Source organism: Grampus griseus (genome assembly GCF_964374135.1).
Source record: "Grampus griseus genome assembly, chromosome: X".
Lineage (NCBI taxonomy): Eukaryota > Metazoa > Chordata > Mammalia > Artiodactyla > Delphinidae > Grampus > Grampus griseus.
In genome coordinates this window covers 95,035,321-95,052,294 of record NC_138999.1, presented here as the reverse complement: position 1 = coordinate 95,052,294, position 16,974 = coordinate 95,035,321, and the positions used below count along the sequence as shown (strand labels likewise).

Genomic DNA, 16,974 nt, shown 5'->3' with positions numbered 1-16,974 from the left:
ATATATTTCTAATTTGCTTTGTTCCCAAGCCAGCCCCTTCTCCCAATTACCCACCGCCGCAAGTTCCAGAGCACAATTAACATCTGTGAACCAGTGAGGTGTTGGTTAGGACTTTATTTTTTGCTTTTAAACGTCTTCACGGGGCTAGGAGGGGAAGTTGAGGAACAAACAGAGGATATATAGATTCCATCGGGCTGCAGTATTTGTTGATAAGGAATAGAAAGGGTATTGCTCTTTTACCATAATCTTGGAAAACTTCTGGTGCGTGCTCAGATTGAGCCACTGCCGTGTGGCCATTTCCCCGACTGATTTGTACAGACTTTAGAGGGGCGATCTCAGGTGTGGAGCTCCGAGCACCTGCTTGCTCACACTCTGGCAGTTCAGAACCCAGCGTATTTGAGGCCGGTGGCTCAGGTTCCACGTAACTCAGCTCAAGTGTCACTAACACTATGTGCAGCGCCCGTCATCGAGCTGGGCTTTGAGACTTGGACACTTACTTCGGACTTTCTTCTTTCTCCCCCCTCCCCTCCCACTAGTTTCCCTTTCCCTCCTCTGACCCGGGGCGTGCCCACCTCTTCCCTTTGCTCCCACTCTCCGCTTTCTTCTTCTTTCCTTCTGCTTCCTTCCTACTAGGCTTCGCGTCTTTCATCCTCCGAGAGCCGCGGGGAGGGAGGCTGAGGCTCGGCTCGGAGGAGGAGGCGCGAGGCCGGCGGGACAAGCGCGAGGTGCCGAGCCGCGAAAGCGCGGGGCGCGCGCCGGGGCGGGGGCGCGCGAGGGCTGGCCGCGTGGCCGGGCGTCCGGGTCAGGTAGCGGCGCGCGCGCGCGTGGCCTACGAGCCCCAGGCGCGCCCCCGGCGGCCGGGGCCGCAGCGTGCTCGCCCCCGCCGCCAGCTCGCCTCACTCATGGGTCGGAAGCGCTGCGTGGGGGAGAGTGTTCCAAGATGGCGGCGGGTTGCTGCGGGGTGAAGAAGCAGAAACTGTCCAGTTCGCCCCCCTCTGGCTCGGGTGGCGGTGGTGGCGCCTCCTCCTCCTCCCACTGCAGCGGAGAGAGCCAGTGCCGAGCCGGGGAGCTGGGACTAGGAGGCGCCGGTACGCGGCTCAACGGTCTAGGAGGTCTAGCCGGAGGAGGTAGCGGCAGCGGCTGTACCCTCTCTCCCCCCCAGGGCTGCGGCGGCGGCGGCGGGGGAATCTCCCTGTCGCCCCCTCCGAGCTGCGGAGTGGGCACCCTACTTTCTCCCCCGGCCGCCGCCACCTCACCCTCGCCCTCCTTGCCGTCCGCCGCCTCGTCCTCATCGCCCAGCTCCCGGAAGATGGTGGTGTCAGCGGAGATGTGCTGCTTTTGCTTCGATGTGCTCTACTGTCACCTGTACGGATACCAGCAGCCCCGGACCCCCCGGTTCACCAACGAGCCCTAGTGAGTACCGTGCCCACCGCCGCCCTCTCCCTTGCGCTCGGGATGGGGCTCAGAGTTGAGGCAAAGTACGAGTCAGCCTCCCCGCCGGCCGCTGCCCCTGCCCCTCTCGCTGCCCCGGGTCCCCGGAGCCGCTCGCTCTGAGTAAGGGCACCCCGCGCTTTCTGCCCTCAGAGGCAAGCGCCTCACACTTGGAGCGGGGTGCTGCTGCGAGAGATGGCGCGCTGGTTCCCAGAGGTGTTCACTTTCTCTTTGAGATAACTTCGAGGAGTTTTGACCCTCTCCTCTCCTTCGCCACCCTGCGTCTCGTTCGCCCGGGTTTGGGAGCTCTGGTTCCCTCACGATGTTGACTTCTCCTGGCTTGGGTTTCCTTGACCCCCTGTGAAAGCCCCGCCGGTATTCCCGCCCCGCGTACCTTGCACATGGAGAGTTACTCTTCCATTGCAGCGTGAAAAATAGCAACTATCCAACTTCTGTTCTGCTAGTGATGGAACTTAGCTCCGGAGCCAATGAAGTTTACCCATCTTTTTCTTTCGGGTTTCCTCGTGTCCTGAGGAGGGAGGAGGTTTTTTCAAAACACATTTTCCCTTAGTACCTATTTTTATCCGAACATACCCATTAAAATGTGTTTCTAGTGAAGCGCACCGCCGGCTCTCTCACATTTAAAGAGTGAGACTTTTTTTTTTTTTTTTCATTCCACCGTCTGGGTAATAGCTCATTCAAAGAGAGCTGTCCCCATAGAGCCACTGTCAGTTTGTACGTTAAGCGTACATTTGCTTTTGTGTCGATTTCACTTTTAAGAAACCCATGTTAGGCTCGACAGTTCGAGAAATAGTTGAACAGTAAGTGTGTAGGAATTTTTACGGTTTCCTTCGGTTTTGTACTTTTAGTTATTTTACCCTTCAAGTGTGTGGGTGAAATTATTTAAAATAACACGGTTACAGCTAAAAGCCAGGTTAATTCTAGTCCCTGTCCACTTGGATGTGTGGGAAATGGGGCATATGTTGTTTTTTTTAATGTGTAAACTGAGTATAAACTGACTTTTTGAGTTAAATGCTAGACAGAATGTAAAGCCCAAGGAAGGACAGAATGACAAAGAGGGTGATTGTTTTTATTATGAGTACTTAGCATCAACAGGAAAAATAATAGAGAAAAATTTCAGTGAAACTTATACTGAAAAGCATCAACCCTTTTTCTAGCTAAGACAAGTGCCCCTTGTCCCCATATCATAAATACCTGAATTGATGTTCTTTTTAAACTGCTTCTTTTCATTTTGTGAGATTAGGGGATTAGACTGTGACTGGATACGTATAAACACTTCTGCCTAGACTAAAAATATTCAATTAATATGTAAAGTGGAAATTACAATAAAGTGTCCTGGAAATTATAAATTTGCTTCGTTTGTTTTCTTTGGCTTTGATGCTTGAAATGTATTTTTGCCACTCTTCTGTGGTCTGTGCTTTTTCTTTCAGACTTGGTTCCTCTTTGGGCATTGGTTCATAAGAAATGCATGAAAGAGCATAGAGACTGATACTTTGTCAAATAAATTAAATATCTTGATAAATTTCATAGTTTTAATTCTAGAAGCTTAAATCCTAAACCCACACCTGTACTTAGCCAATTTAGTTTTTGGTTAAGAAGTAGAATTCATCTTGAAAAAGACTGCCATGTAAAAAAAAAAAATCTATGAAATATTTATTAGGTTGAGTCACTTATTTGTGACTTTTCTGCCTTCTCTTGGATGTCTATGATGTATTAAAGCCAGTCTGGGGATGATACATAGGTTGGCTCAGCAAAGTCATGGGACTGCAAAAATTCACTCCTGTTCAGTTATATGAGTTTGGCAAAGGCTGTTTTACTATTCACGCTCCATTGCTCCAAAGCATATGCGAACACACTTTCAGGAGGTGCTATTTTCACACATTTTAAAGTGAGTTTGGGTTAACTGAATGACTGTAACAAGAATTTTAAAAGGAAAGTGAGCTTGACCATCTCATACAGGAAATGCTTTTGAAAATGTCATTTAAAAGTGGCTACTCTGCACACGTATTTAGGTATTGATTCTCCTCTAATAGTCCACCAACTGGATTTTTCATGGAATTAAACAGAAAAAATAAGACACCCTTTTGACCACTGTGGATATGTTGAAATGATGGTGGAAGAATAATAACTATTATTTAGCAGGCCTTGGCTGTGTCATGCATTCTACCAAACAATGAATTTAGAAGAGCCACTGAACATGACCAAGGGGAGAATGAAAGTTCACTTAAGTGGAAAGAGGACTGTATCTTATTTTCATTTATCGTAAAGTCATTTTTGAGGTGGACGGTGGAAAAATTCAGCAAAGTTTCTTAAAAGCAGTGTTTGATTATGGAAGTGATATAACTGTAATCACTTGACAGTGCCTTAGTAACCAGAACCCATTTTCTTTCTGTTTTACATATTTAATAGCATTGTATACTTATTAGTGTGGCTTGGTGCTGGGGGTCATAAGACAGAAATAGGCACATTGCTTTTCTTTTTTTTCCTCAGAGTTATTAGGATCGTGGTGTCACGAGCAGTGCTGTTTCAGGTCCTGTCTCTGTCCACCAGAAGACGTGCTTTCAACAGTGGCACATTCTCCTGTGGGAAAGCACACCGTTTTCATCCCTTCCCAGGACCTTTCTGTCAAAATGTCACTGGTGAAATCTGCCTTTTATAGGCTTAGAAGTTCTAGCTTCATCAGTGACCCTTCCACTCTGGAAGGTTATTAGAGATTTCCAGTGATCTATCTGTTTCAGGTTTGGCGGGGAGGATGTCACTATAGGAAAAGGCTGTGTGGATACAAATTCTTCACTGTTGCTGCTGTTTCTTGGAGTACCTACCTCATTGCGAAGAGGTAGCAGTATCTGGGACTTGGGAGGACAGTGGAAATCTGTTTAGTGGAAGACAGGTAACATTTGTGTTCAAAGTGAGGAATGAATTACTGAATCCTTGGTCTCAGTTGCACAGCCACATTTGCCCACAGAACTAAGATTCAAGACATGATAAAAAAATGACTTTAGGTGCATTTTACTGTTCAAAGTCAGAGTTCTTAGATTTATATTGAATAGATGGGAACACAGCCACGTTATAGGAAACGATTTGCTACCATAAAGGGATCCACTGTGCCAGGTGTCGAGCCAGTTAGACTCCAGAACCGTCGCTCTCAACCTGCACATTCGAATCACTGAAGAATTATTTAAAATATGGACGCCAGGGTCCCAACCCCAGAGATTCTGATTTAATTGGTCTTGGATGGGGCCTGGGCATCAGGATTATTAAAAGCTCTCCAGGTGATTTTAACATGCAGCTGAAGAGGAGAACCAGTGGTTGTATTCGACGAGGCCTTTCTCCTGAGATTCTGATTAATTTGGTCTGGGGTGGTTCCTGGGTACTCGGATTTTATGAGCACCCTGGGTGATTTTTGGTAAACAGCTAGTTTGGGAAACACTTGCAGTGTGGTCTGCAGAAGACATCACCTGGGAACTTGTTTGAAATGTAGGTTCACAGACCCCCACCTCAGACCTGCTGAATTTGAATCTGCAGTTTAACAAGCTCCCCAGGTGATTCTTATGCACATTAAAGTTTGGGGAGGAGTGGTTCTCGAACTTTAGGGTACATCATAAGCTCCTGTAGTGCTTGTTAAAACACAAATTGCTGGGCCCCATTCCCAGAGTTTCTGATTCAGTCGGTCTGGGGTGGGGCCGTGAATTTGCATTTCTAACAAGCTCCCTGGTGATGCTGCTGCTACAGTTCCCAGGACCACAAGTTGAGACCCACTGGGTTAGAGAGTGGTGAAGACCTGAATAAAGTAGTTGAGCAACTGTAGGGGAAGGGCAGTTTTCACTGTCAGTTTCCAATATAAAACTTCCTGCTTCCGTGTTAGTATATTTTATCGTGGTCTTTCTAACTTAGCACCAGGGAGATTGAAGGCTGCCAAGATCATCATAAGAGTCTGAGGTTCTTGGTTTGGTTTCAGTCCGAGGTGGGGTTGGCAGGGAGGAAACCCTCTCCTGGAAACCTGCGGTACAATTTTAGGTCTTTTTTTCAGAAATTGTTAAATGTGGGGGGCACATTTTAGGAATTAAAAGCAGCTCAAGTATATCTTTAAGTGAGTTGTATTGATTTTGGTAAGTCAAGTCCCCCTCTGTTCCCATAAAAAATGCTTTGATGATTAGTTCGCTTAAATAACATGTTGTGATGAGATTTTGAAAGCTTTTACTTATGCTTACGCTTGCTAGATTGCATTTTAAGAATTTCCCTCATTAACAAAGAAATATAAAAGGATCCTGCTAAGGGACTGGGACTGTTCAGTCTTTATATCTTTAATGCTGTGTTGCATGTCACATCCCATGAACTTTTAATTTTAATCTTCTTACCACCTTTGAAGTTAATGCAGTACTACATTCTGTATAGACCATAGCACATAAAATATGTTTTACTATTAAACATCAATAAGTGTGGTTTTTCCATTGCAGTGAACAAAATGTATTTTTTAAAAATCCACTCCTGGACATGCAGATTTTGAGAGACTCTGATCAGGTGTTTGAACAATTACCTTTTTCTTGTCGCAGTAGTCAAATTACTGTTTTTCTGTGTGCTTGGGAGGAATTGGGTTGCTCTAGGGAGGTGAGAGGTAGGCACTTTGTTTCACCAGAAGAGTAACAATCCTATCGCATGTTAGTAAAAAAGATGATTTGATAATGCAGCTCAGGTCAAAGTGATATTAAATCAGCATTTTAAACACAAACTATTATATTTCTAGTATGTCTTTTTTGGATGAAGACTGACCAGAATGGCCAGAAGGTGTATATGTTTCTTGCAGATGGTGCTACTAAGCCATTACAGATTTCCTTATCTATGCTAGTGTAATGGTCATAATGGATAGTTCTTCTTTTTAAAAGAAAATTGTCTGAAAAATTGTTGAGCATTTTTGGATGTATTATACGGGTTGTTTTTCAACAGTGTTGATTTCCATTGGAAGGCAATCCGGTGTCCTATCTTACTGATAGAAAAGAAAGCAGGCATGCCCCCAGTTGTCATTTATGCTGTAAAAACCATCAGTGACTGAAATGGTAGGATGTAGAAATATAAATTACAAAATTATTTTTATATCCATGCATAAAGGCGTACGTAGGGCAAGGTATATTTAGTTACAAAGGAAAACTCATTGCTTATTTTACTTTCTCCCCCATGTGGCCAAAGGGAGTGATAATCTAGCTCATGATTTTTCTTCCTTATGTATTGTGTTTGTGCTGTGTTCAGGTCCCAGTTAGTGGGTAGCAACCAAGAAGGAACTTCTGCTGGGATCTCTCAGTCCAGTGGGAAGAAGGACCACTACTGAGAAAGAGAAAAATGCTCTGTTAGCCCATGCATAAGTTGCTTTTTTCTAGTATGTGTTTCTCAGAAACATACTAACATTCACATTGTTGTCTTTAAAAGACTACACACTTTTCGAAATTGTATTTGCGTTAAAACACTATACCCTATTATGGCAATTTATTATAATTTTGAAGTCAGTTGTGCTTCCCATTAACAGACCATCTTTTTGAGAATGTATATGTGTGAAACACTAAAACTTGTGCAATGAGATTAGTCAAAGTTCCTTATTTCAGTAGGCGTTTTTCTGTTCTCTCCATGTCACACATGCTTGCCTGTTTTAAAGCAGCACAATGACCAGGGCTTTTGCATTTAAATTTTCTTAAATAGTCTTTTTTTTCCCCCAACTTGTGTAATAATGTCTCTTTTTGATACTGTTCTGAATCAATTAAGCTAAGTGAGTGAGGACCAGCAGTAAAACCCAGGGGCTGCCAAGAATGGACCTTCAGTGTGTAAGCTGTCTTTCCACAATCAGTAATTGGGCAGTCGCTCACAGGACACTGGAAACAGTGTGGGAAGCCAGTGGTTGTGTAGGTGGGAAGAGTAGATTCCCAACAGTAAACTTATTTAGAGTTGAGCTTCTGTAGTTAGTGTTGCTAAGAGCAAAAATGAGCCACAAGCTTATGTAGTAGAAAGAAAAGCGCCCATAGGAAAAAGTATGGGGCAATAATATAGCTGGTTGGGTGGGGCGTATTTTATGTTTGGTCCAACTGTAAGTGGCATCTTTTCTATCAAGTGTGGGTGTATTTTCTACAGCTTTTAATGTATCATACTTTCAAACTTGCTCAACCTTAAAAATTTTAGTGTTGAGTAGCTGAGTGGAAATTATATGTCACTGGGGAAAAAACCCGTTTTTTTTTCTGTTTGTTTGGTTTTTTAGCATATACATTATGCTGAGTTCCGTGGATGGAAACTAGAGAAATAGAAGAAATAGTTCTATCCTCACAGAACTCACAGTCTTGTTCAAGATATGATACAGATATCAGAGTTTCTTAAAATGCTTTCAGAGCAGTGTATACATGATTACAGGTGAATTAGATACATGAAAAATGTTGTACCTAAGCATGGTAATGACATGGGGTAAAGGAGTGGTCAGGAAGAAGGCTTTTGGGAGAGGACAACTTTTGAGCCAACGTTTTAAATGGCAGAAGTACAGAGACTATTGGTAAGAGTGGGTATGACCAGTAGATCTGGAAGTCTTACTTGGTTGTTCTCAAACCAGTTGCTGTCACCGCCACACCCCTTGCCAGAGCGCTTGGGGATTCCCAGCAGCTGTCTTCAGTCAGCAACTTGCACACTCAGCATTCGCCATACCAATCCCCTTGCTCTGGTCTCTAAGATCATAAAACTTCAAGGAAATGGAAAGTAGCCTTTTGTCCTGGGAACCCTCTGGGAATGCTGGATAAGAAATATTGGATCTGATTATAGTTTCCCATGTTAGGAAGGGAACAGAATTTGCAGACGAGCCCTCTAGAATGTAGGATGAATTGGAAGGAGAAGAGTCTCAAGGTAGGGGAGCCCAGCGAGGCTTAAGGTGATGAGGGCAGGAGGAAAACTGGCGTTGCAAAAGTAGGGAATGCACCCCAGGGACAGAGTTTGTGAATAAAGGAATGTTGAAAAATCAAGAAGTAGAAGAAGTTGTCAGTGTATGCAGAGACTCGCACCCTAGGACCAGGTTTTGTGTAGGAGTGGAAAGATTGCAGCTCACCTGTTTTTTGCTTTCCATCATTGCCTCTTCTTTTCTTGGCTCTGTGCCTAGCTATTCTTGTGCTCAGGAAAAGTTTGTTCAACAGCTCTGTTGGAATGGCGATGAAATTTGATCCCAAGTGTAAGAACCTACCCCGCCCACCTTTCACCTATTCCCAACTGTTATCTAATTTGAGAGAAAGGAGAAGACATGTTGGTTTGATCGAATTTGGATCACGTATAAAGATAGCTGAGAGAGCTCTTGGATGAGGATCTGAAATCAGGTGATTGCATGTGAGTAAAGAGGCATTGCAGAAAAAAGAAATCTACGAAATTCCCATTGCTGGGGCAAGTGAGGCTTTGAACATAATTCAGAGTTTGTAAGTCTGAGGAACCAGGAGGATGGTGGTGTCAGTTAAAAACATGGTGGGGGAGGGGATGGGACGAAACAAATAGTTGGTCACATGAAATCAGATTTCTTAATATGTATATTTCAAGTGTTGGCAGTTAGCAAATGTCATTTCTTTTTTAATTAACAGAACCACAGAGCAGCAAAGAGCTATTGTGATGATTTGGTTTGGTTGGTCTCTTGGGATCTCTCCAGCCTCCCGGTCTCCCCAGTCGTGACTTTGAACTGCCGAAATGGGTAGAGATCAGTGATAGTTTTAAGCTTTGTCTTGCTAGTAGAAATACCTGACAGAATGTTGGGTTTCCCTAATGTAGGTTTATACATTTTCTCAGTCTTCAGGCTTATGAATTTGAAAGCACTCAGTGACTCTTATATTTCCTTATGTGTTTATCACAGCACAGTTGTCAACAAAATAGAGCCTCGTGGAGGACCATCTCAGAAACTTGTATTGGGTTGGCCAAAAAGTTCGTTCAGGTTTTTCTGTATGATCGTACAGAAAAACCCGAACGAACTTTTTGGCCAACCAATAGTTTCAGGCCTTGGATTAAAGGAAATTTGTGAAGGACTGAAAGTACTGTCTGGTACTAGATTCTAGGTCCTATGTCCTCAAGCTTAGAAAAAAAGAATCAAGCTGGATCTGTTTTGCAGCTTTGCTCAGCAGTGAAAGAGAGATGTTATCAGTGGACAGAATTAGCCATATTGCTTTGTGATCTTTGCAATCTTCAGTGGATAGGCAAATGTGAAAAGTTCTGCTTGAGTCCAGGCCTGCTAATATTAGTTTTTAAAATAAGGTCTGTGATAGTCTTGATGATTCTTGCCTTTCCCCTGTTTCATTTTACAGATAATCCACACTGTGACCCAAAGCCACATGCAATGCTGGGAGAGCACAGTTGACTGTATTATGCAATATCCTGCCAGAAGATGCTGACCAGCTCTCTAGTAATGGAAAGTAGTGAGATTGACTTAACTGCCTATGTAGCTCGCCTTGCCATTCCGTATACTTTCTGTAAGCATATGACACACAATTCTAGTAACATATCTTATAGTGAGATCTTGGATTGCTGCAAGGTGGTGACACCAGATTCTCTGCTTTGCTTCAGGCACTGGTGGATCTTTGAGTCATTCTCATAGTATGGGATCTATGAAAAATCGGTTTTGGTGCTGTCAGCCCAACGGCCACAGCACTGTGTCTGCCTCAAAGAAATGCTCATGTGCTAGTCACGTTGGTGTGTTTCTTCTCTGTGACAGTAGTATTGCTTATGTAGCCTAAAGACCACGTGGTTAGGTATAGGTGGTTTGGGTACAAATAAGTTACATCTCTGGTACAACTTGGACCTCAGTACAAACCTCATTGTAGTAAGACAAATACCCTCTGTATCCTGATTTTGAACAACAGTGAGGTAAGTGTTTAGATGCTGGGTGCTCTTTTCACTTTTTTTTTTAAGGTGGTAAGTGGAAGACAGTGTTGGTGATTTATTCACTAAAGAAGAATCTCATGAAGTCTTCTGGCCTTTTTTCTATGTTAGAGTATTGCTCTCGATGCATTTCATGAAGTTCCCCATGATTAAAACAAACTCCCACGCTTAGTTTGCATTAGAAACAAAAAACTTGCCAGTAGGTTGGCCAGGTACTTGATTTTGTGGAATAACTCTTTGATGGTAGGAGTAGAGGGCTAGGCAGTCAGTGGTTGAAAATGTTTGTTCATTTCCTGGATCCATCTACCCCATACCCTTGTCAATTTAAAAAAAACCCACAAGAACAAGTGGGAATGATACTGCCTCTATTTCTCTGACGCTAATGAGGTGATAGGTGGTTTGTGGTGTATTTTACTCTACGAAGTCCTCTAACCATTGCCCTGTTTGGCAAGTTGTTTTGCAGAAATCCACCCTTCCACACAGAAAGCATGGCTCTGTGGAGACAGAGAGTCACACAGGGCTGGAGGCAGGAGTAGGGGGCATGTGGGAATCAGCGAAGGAGAAAAATGAGATTGTTGTCAAGTGAGGTGATGCCTGGATTCAGGGCAGATAAAGAGACCAAGTGTGGAGTCTGGAGCAGGACTGCTGCAAGAGGCGTATTTTACATGATACAAACCTAGGTGTCCCTCCTTTAGGACCAAGAGTTGTGGCACTCTGGTTAAAAAGAAATGATTCCTATCAGCAACAGATGCACAGAATGAAGTTTAATAACATAAGAGGACTTGCGTACGGGTCCCCCGAGTGCTTCCTAGAGACCACATTGAAAACCATTCACATCGTGTCCTCAGAATGAGGCCTCTGGGTAAGTTTGGGAGCCGTGGGACAAGTAGCTTAAGTATAGTCCAAATGGATAAATGTAGCCACTCTCTGGTCATTATCCTTTTTTTTCTTGATTTATCCTCGAACATAGTTATAAATCCTCAGGTATTCAGATATGTCTTATTTTTAGGCATGTGTATTTAGGTATTAATAGCCTCTCCTTAGATGTATGACGTTTCTTTTACATAGCTTGCTGCTCATAGTTATTCTCCATCACAAAGATTATGGAACAGATACTATGAAAGGAGAGAGCCAGATGTAATGTCTGATTGCAGAATGCAGTCATAGGAAGGCATCCTACTGAGTATACTTGGCTCTTCTGTACCTTATCTCCAGTGTCTCTTAACGGGACCCACTATGGTCGATTTAATTTGCAAATTACACTCTCAGAGGTAACTGGGGTATCAGCTATTTTTGGTTAACGAATTTCTCTTCAATCATATAGATGTATACTGATTTTAGCAAGTTTATTTTTATTGTGGTAAAAAACACATAACGTGTGATCGAACCTGTTAACACATTTTGTAAGTGTACAGTACTGTTAACTATAAGCACCATGTTTAGCTTACTTTTTAAAGGTACGTAATAGTGGCTCTACCTCAAGCAAGTAAGTTTTCATAGGAATGTTGAGAATCTTTTAAAGATCTTACCAACCCACATTAGAGATGCATGAAGCCTATCCCCACTTCGTCCCAGCTTACCCTTCCCCCCTTACAGGAGAGCCTAATTTAGGCTTTGAAGTATTATTTTTCCAAACTTACTGAAAATTATGAGTAAACTAGATTAAAGGCATTAGAGGCAGAAACAACCATTTTTAAAAAACATTTCAAACTAGTAGCATTTCAGTTAGTATTTGACCTGGCATTTATCATTTGCTTTGTTAGTAGACTTAATACCAACTACCTGTATTTGAACAGAGCTTGATTTTCTAGCTTTCCTTTTAGGTCGTTATCTCATCCTCTGTTCTTTAGGGCTTTCTAACGAATTAGCTAATAATAATATAAGGAAACATCTTTGACAGGTCAGAGCTTGGCCCTTGTTCACCCACTTTTAAAGGTGGAAGGAGGGACCAGAGCATTAAAGGAGAACATTAGTTTTGACAGTTAATCCTGGTATTTCTGAGAAAATGTGTTTTCTAGAGAGGTGGAAAATTGGAAGACACCTTGCCTCATGGGATATTATAAGTAAGGCCTTTCAGTCCATATGTGTGCATATAAACTGGTTAAGCACTTTTTGAAATTGCTTCTTATGGTGTACACATTTGTTTCTAATGGAGAGCTCACATCTAAATGTGGTAGTGGCATCTGTGAAATAATAGGTATGGTAAAGTCATGGGTCTTGAAAGTTGTTTATTTGCCCTGTTGTCTACACAACCAGTATGAGGTTATTTATCGTTAGCAGAGGTGCAGACATTTTTAAGTAATAGCACTGAATTGTAATGCATTAATTTGAATTTTGGAGCAGTTTCTAACTTCTTCCATTTAGAGATGCCTCTGCACTTCTAAAGGAGAAAATAGAAATTCCACCATGATTATCCCTTTGCTTATAGACATTTAAAAATGAATATTTGTTCAAGCTTCAGGATTTATTTGCCAGCATTATCTTAAGACAGTGTGTTTTACCTCGAAACCTATCTCTTATTCTAAGCTAGTACTGCTCTTCATATTTTGGTTAATTCTGATATTTCAGTTCAACAAGTGATATAACTGTTGTGGGCAGAACACTGGTAGGCTCCTTTTTGGGTGCGGGTGAGTGATCTATAAAATAGACATAAGCCATGCTTCCTGCCTTTAAAAAAGCTTGCAGTCATATTGAGGAGACAAGATTCAGGAAACAAGTAATGAGGTCACATATGACTTAATGGCCAAGTGAGTGATGGAGACAACGAGGTCTGTAGGAGTTTGGACAAAGACTAATGTGGGCAGGGGTTATAGGAGGGCTTCGTAGACAAAGTAGGATTCGGGCTGGGTAGGCCTTTTTCATAGATAGATCAAGCATTCTAGACAGGGAAACAACTTAAAGATATAGAGGTCAGAATGAGAATTAGACAGTAGTCAATGGGTGCCACAAAGGTAGTTTGAAGTGGGGGAGATCCTAGCAAGAAAGGGGATCCATCACGAGACTGTTGCTGTAATTCAGGCATTGGGAAATGAAGGTCTGCCAGTTGACAATTTTTAACTGTTAATGGCTTGTGAATTGCCTCTGTCTTGGTATAGTTTCCCTTTTGTCCAGTTAATTATGCCTCAGCAGGTTCTTTAATGTCACGAATGTCATGAAGCCTGGACAAGAGACTGGGAAATAACACAAGTAGGAGTCTGCTGTGTAGACAAAGTACTTTCATTCATCAATAGACATTCAGCATAAGTCAGTTAGATTAACATTGGTTTTACCACCCTTTGCTGAGTGCCTTCTATGTTCGGTGTTCTTTTTTTTTCTTCTAAACTTCAGTATCTCAAACATAAAGCTGGGAAAATTGAATAGCTGCAAAGATTATGTAATTGAAAAAATAAACCACCCTAATTATTATAGAATTAAATGGCTTTAAGCCACTTTTTTCCTCCATAAATTAATGAAGAAATTTTACTTGGATGTTGCAAATGTAACCCACATAAGGTAGGTACTGGGGATTATAATAATTATAGGAGAATTGTATACTAATTATTGAATGATGTTATTTATTAAATTAGCTTTAGATTAGTGGGTGTATCCTTATGGTTCGTTTTCTTTTAATTTTTTTTTTTTTTTTTTGGCTGCGTCGGGTCTTCGTTGTTGCGTGTGGGCTTTCTCTAGTCGTGGTGAGCGGGGGCTACTCTTCGCCACAGTGTGCGGGCTTCTCATTGCAGAGCATGGGCTCTAGGCACACGGGCTTCAGTAGTTGTGGCTCGTGGGCTCTAGGGCACAGGCTCAGTAGTTGTGGCGCACAGGTTTAGTTGCTCCACAGCATGTGGGATCTTCCCAGACCAGGACTCGAACCCGTGTCCCCTGCATTAGCAGGTGGATTCTTAACCACTGCACCACCAGGGAAGCCCCTCCTTATGGTTCTTAACATACCCTATTTGAGAGTGCTACAACGCTTAAGACACAAACTATATAAGCAAAATCTTTAAAGGTTTTATAGTATTATTTAGAAACAAAACTCTAAAATAGTTTCCTGAATTACAATAGAACAGCATATTTTTATTTTTTGTTGAACAGTTGCTCTTTGAAGACAAAAGAGCAAAATTCTCAGTCTTTTGTTGATAATTTGTCTTTAATTTTATTAAGATATAAGCTTAGAACCCCCAAATTCTTCTTCAGTGATCACTGTAAAATTTTATTTTAGTAACTCACTTTTTTTGTTCTCTAGAATATGTTTCAGAATATAAGGAAATTATTTCGCAACTCTGAGACTGATCTCTGACAGGTTCTAGCCACATAAGCATGAATGTTGTGCCAGCATACTCAGGAAGTAAAAAACAACACTAGCACAATGCTTATGAACAGTGTTCTCTGTGTAGTCAGTTTATGTTTATAAGTAGACCAGCTCTCCCTGATGTCATAGCCTTGAATTATGAATAATCTGTAACTTGAATTATCTGTTACTACAGTGAGGTGAAGATATACCAGATGTTAAAATAAAATAGGGGTAGTGAAATATTTTTGAATCAACTTTTTTGGAGAAGAGATGGATTTTGGCCTATATAGGTGATCATAGACCCCTGCCACACAGTAGGGTAGGAGGCCAAATGGAATCCAGTGGTTCTTAGGACAGACCACACAGAGGTCCCTGATCACTCTCAGTATGCTTAAAATCTTTATTAACAAAGGTGTATGCCCACGCCAGGGGAAAGAGAGGTAATTTTGTTTATACAGGGTTGAACCACCTAGATGCCAATTTCATTTTTCACAGGCTTCAAACAATAGTCATGTTAAATGGGCAGTGGCCTCCATAGTGTAGAGCACAATCGAGGGAAAAAAAGTCAGTGGTTTTCCATTTTGGCTGTGGCAAGAGAACAAGCAAATCCCGTTTTAAAGTGAAACAATGGGTGTAGGTCCAAAGGGTCGTGGTTCCTGTCTCCAATGGGCTGTGCTTAGAACCTTTGCTGTGTTTATTTCAGTTCAACCTAGAGAAATTCAGGTCAATTTTTACAGAGGAGCGTTTTAGCCTTGAAGCTTTCTTTCACTTTCATGAAGAGTTATAATTATTTGCCATCCCATAATAACCATTCGTTAACCCTTTATTAACTTAAATAACTTACACGAGCCCAGCAGGGCCACTGGTGCTTTCCTGTTCTCAGAATTGTTGTTATATTTATTTGAATACTTTTGTCTCCCAATCTCTCCCACCCCAAAATTGAAGCACAAATCTAGGAGGATCCTTCTCTTCCCCTTCCTCAACATAATTTTTCTATGGAGCTTCATTTTTGAAAGCAGTAGTCTTGAATATCTGAAGGCTTGGTAGCAACTGCATAATATATAGAATTTTGAACACTTAAATCCTAGCAGTGTTTAACCACTTTGCATTATCTAGAAAGCTATTTACCGGTCCTGCTAGTTTTCCAATTTGGGGAGGTGGTGGAGTGATGGTGGTAGAGAGGTTGTGAATTTATGACTTCCAGGTTTTTTCAAACAGTGGATTTGAATATCTAAAGGAGTACATAAACACTGTTTAACTGGACTGATTTTGAATTCAGGGCAGTGCTAGATTTCAAAGATTTCTAGGTTTTCCAGACAGTTTAAAAGCAGAGAATAAGTGAGATGTTCCATTGTGCTCCTTCCTGTGCTTCACCTGGAAGTGGGTATCTTTTTCTCTATGTGTATAACTGACATCATAAGATCTTTGTGGATTTATTTGATATTGTCTGTTATTTGGGGACTGACCTGGCTACATGTAGCTGTACGCAGGAGGGTAAGAACATGTGTTTATTGTTCTCAAGGAGGTATGGCACAGGCTTTAATCACCTGCTTATCTTTTACCTATGATTCCATTCTTGTAGAAGATTGGAATGCTTGGAAGGCTATTCGGTACTATTTACTTATTTTTTTCTACTGTTTTGTTTTAAACTCTAGGTTTCCATATGTTTAGATAAATGCTTCTCTCTTTCCTAGTATTTCTGCAGTCAGGAGTTTTTAATCTATTGCCTAAGAATGCATTTTTGGGGGGGGGGTCAGCAAACACACTGAATATCCTACATTTGGTGAACCAAAGGAATACCTTTGTTTGTTTTTATGGAAATTCTTGATGTGTCTGTTCTCCCATTAATATAATTTGGATGAAGAGACACAGATTTGAAGAAGCCTGACCCAAGGGATTATGAGTTATCCTGAAAGCACAAATAATATTTTAGCATGTAATTTCCCTCATAAAATGTTTTATGGCAGACTTGTTTATGTCATAGAACTGAGTCAAAGCTGAATTCAACACATTAGTCTCTATCCAAAATTAATATTTTCTGGCTAAGAATCAACACTGCTTTACGACTCTTAAAGCATTTCCTTATATTAATCATCAGCAGTAGAAATTTGCTTTATTTGGGGACCATTTATTTTCAAAAACAATTTTTTCTCACTTCCTGAGTTATTGCGTAGTTTACAATGCAAAGAAAACATCCAGCGCAGGGTTGAATGATAGGATAGACTTACTAACTTAGCAACTCATTCACACATATTGGCCTTAAAGTACATAAGATTCAAATTATTTATATTAATGTCAGCGAAATGAAAAATTATTTAATCAAGGACTGTAATGCTTGTTCATAAATTCCTAAAATTGCAGATTCTAAGTCCATGAGTTCT

General features: G+C 41.6%; 1 protein-coding gene across 2 annotated transcripts in view; it reads left to right on the top strand.

Annotated features, from left to right (window-relative positions):
* Positions 1–902: 902 nt before the first annotated feature.
* AMMECR1 (AMMECR nuclear protein 1) overlaps positions 903–16,974 on the top strand; it is a gene marked incomplete at both ends in the record, with an annotated part of 103,761 nt that continues 87,689 nt past the window's right edge. Inside the window, one exon of one of the 2 annotated variants that reach the window (XM_082681475.1) lies at positions 903–1,413. In XM_082681475.1, the coding sequence (XP_082537601.1) occupies positions 941–1,413 (473 nt within the window). The remainder of the gene's footprint in view (positions 1,414–16,974) is intronic. The other variant, XM_082681476.1, reaches the window with a different exon arrangement.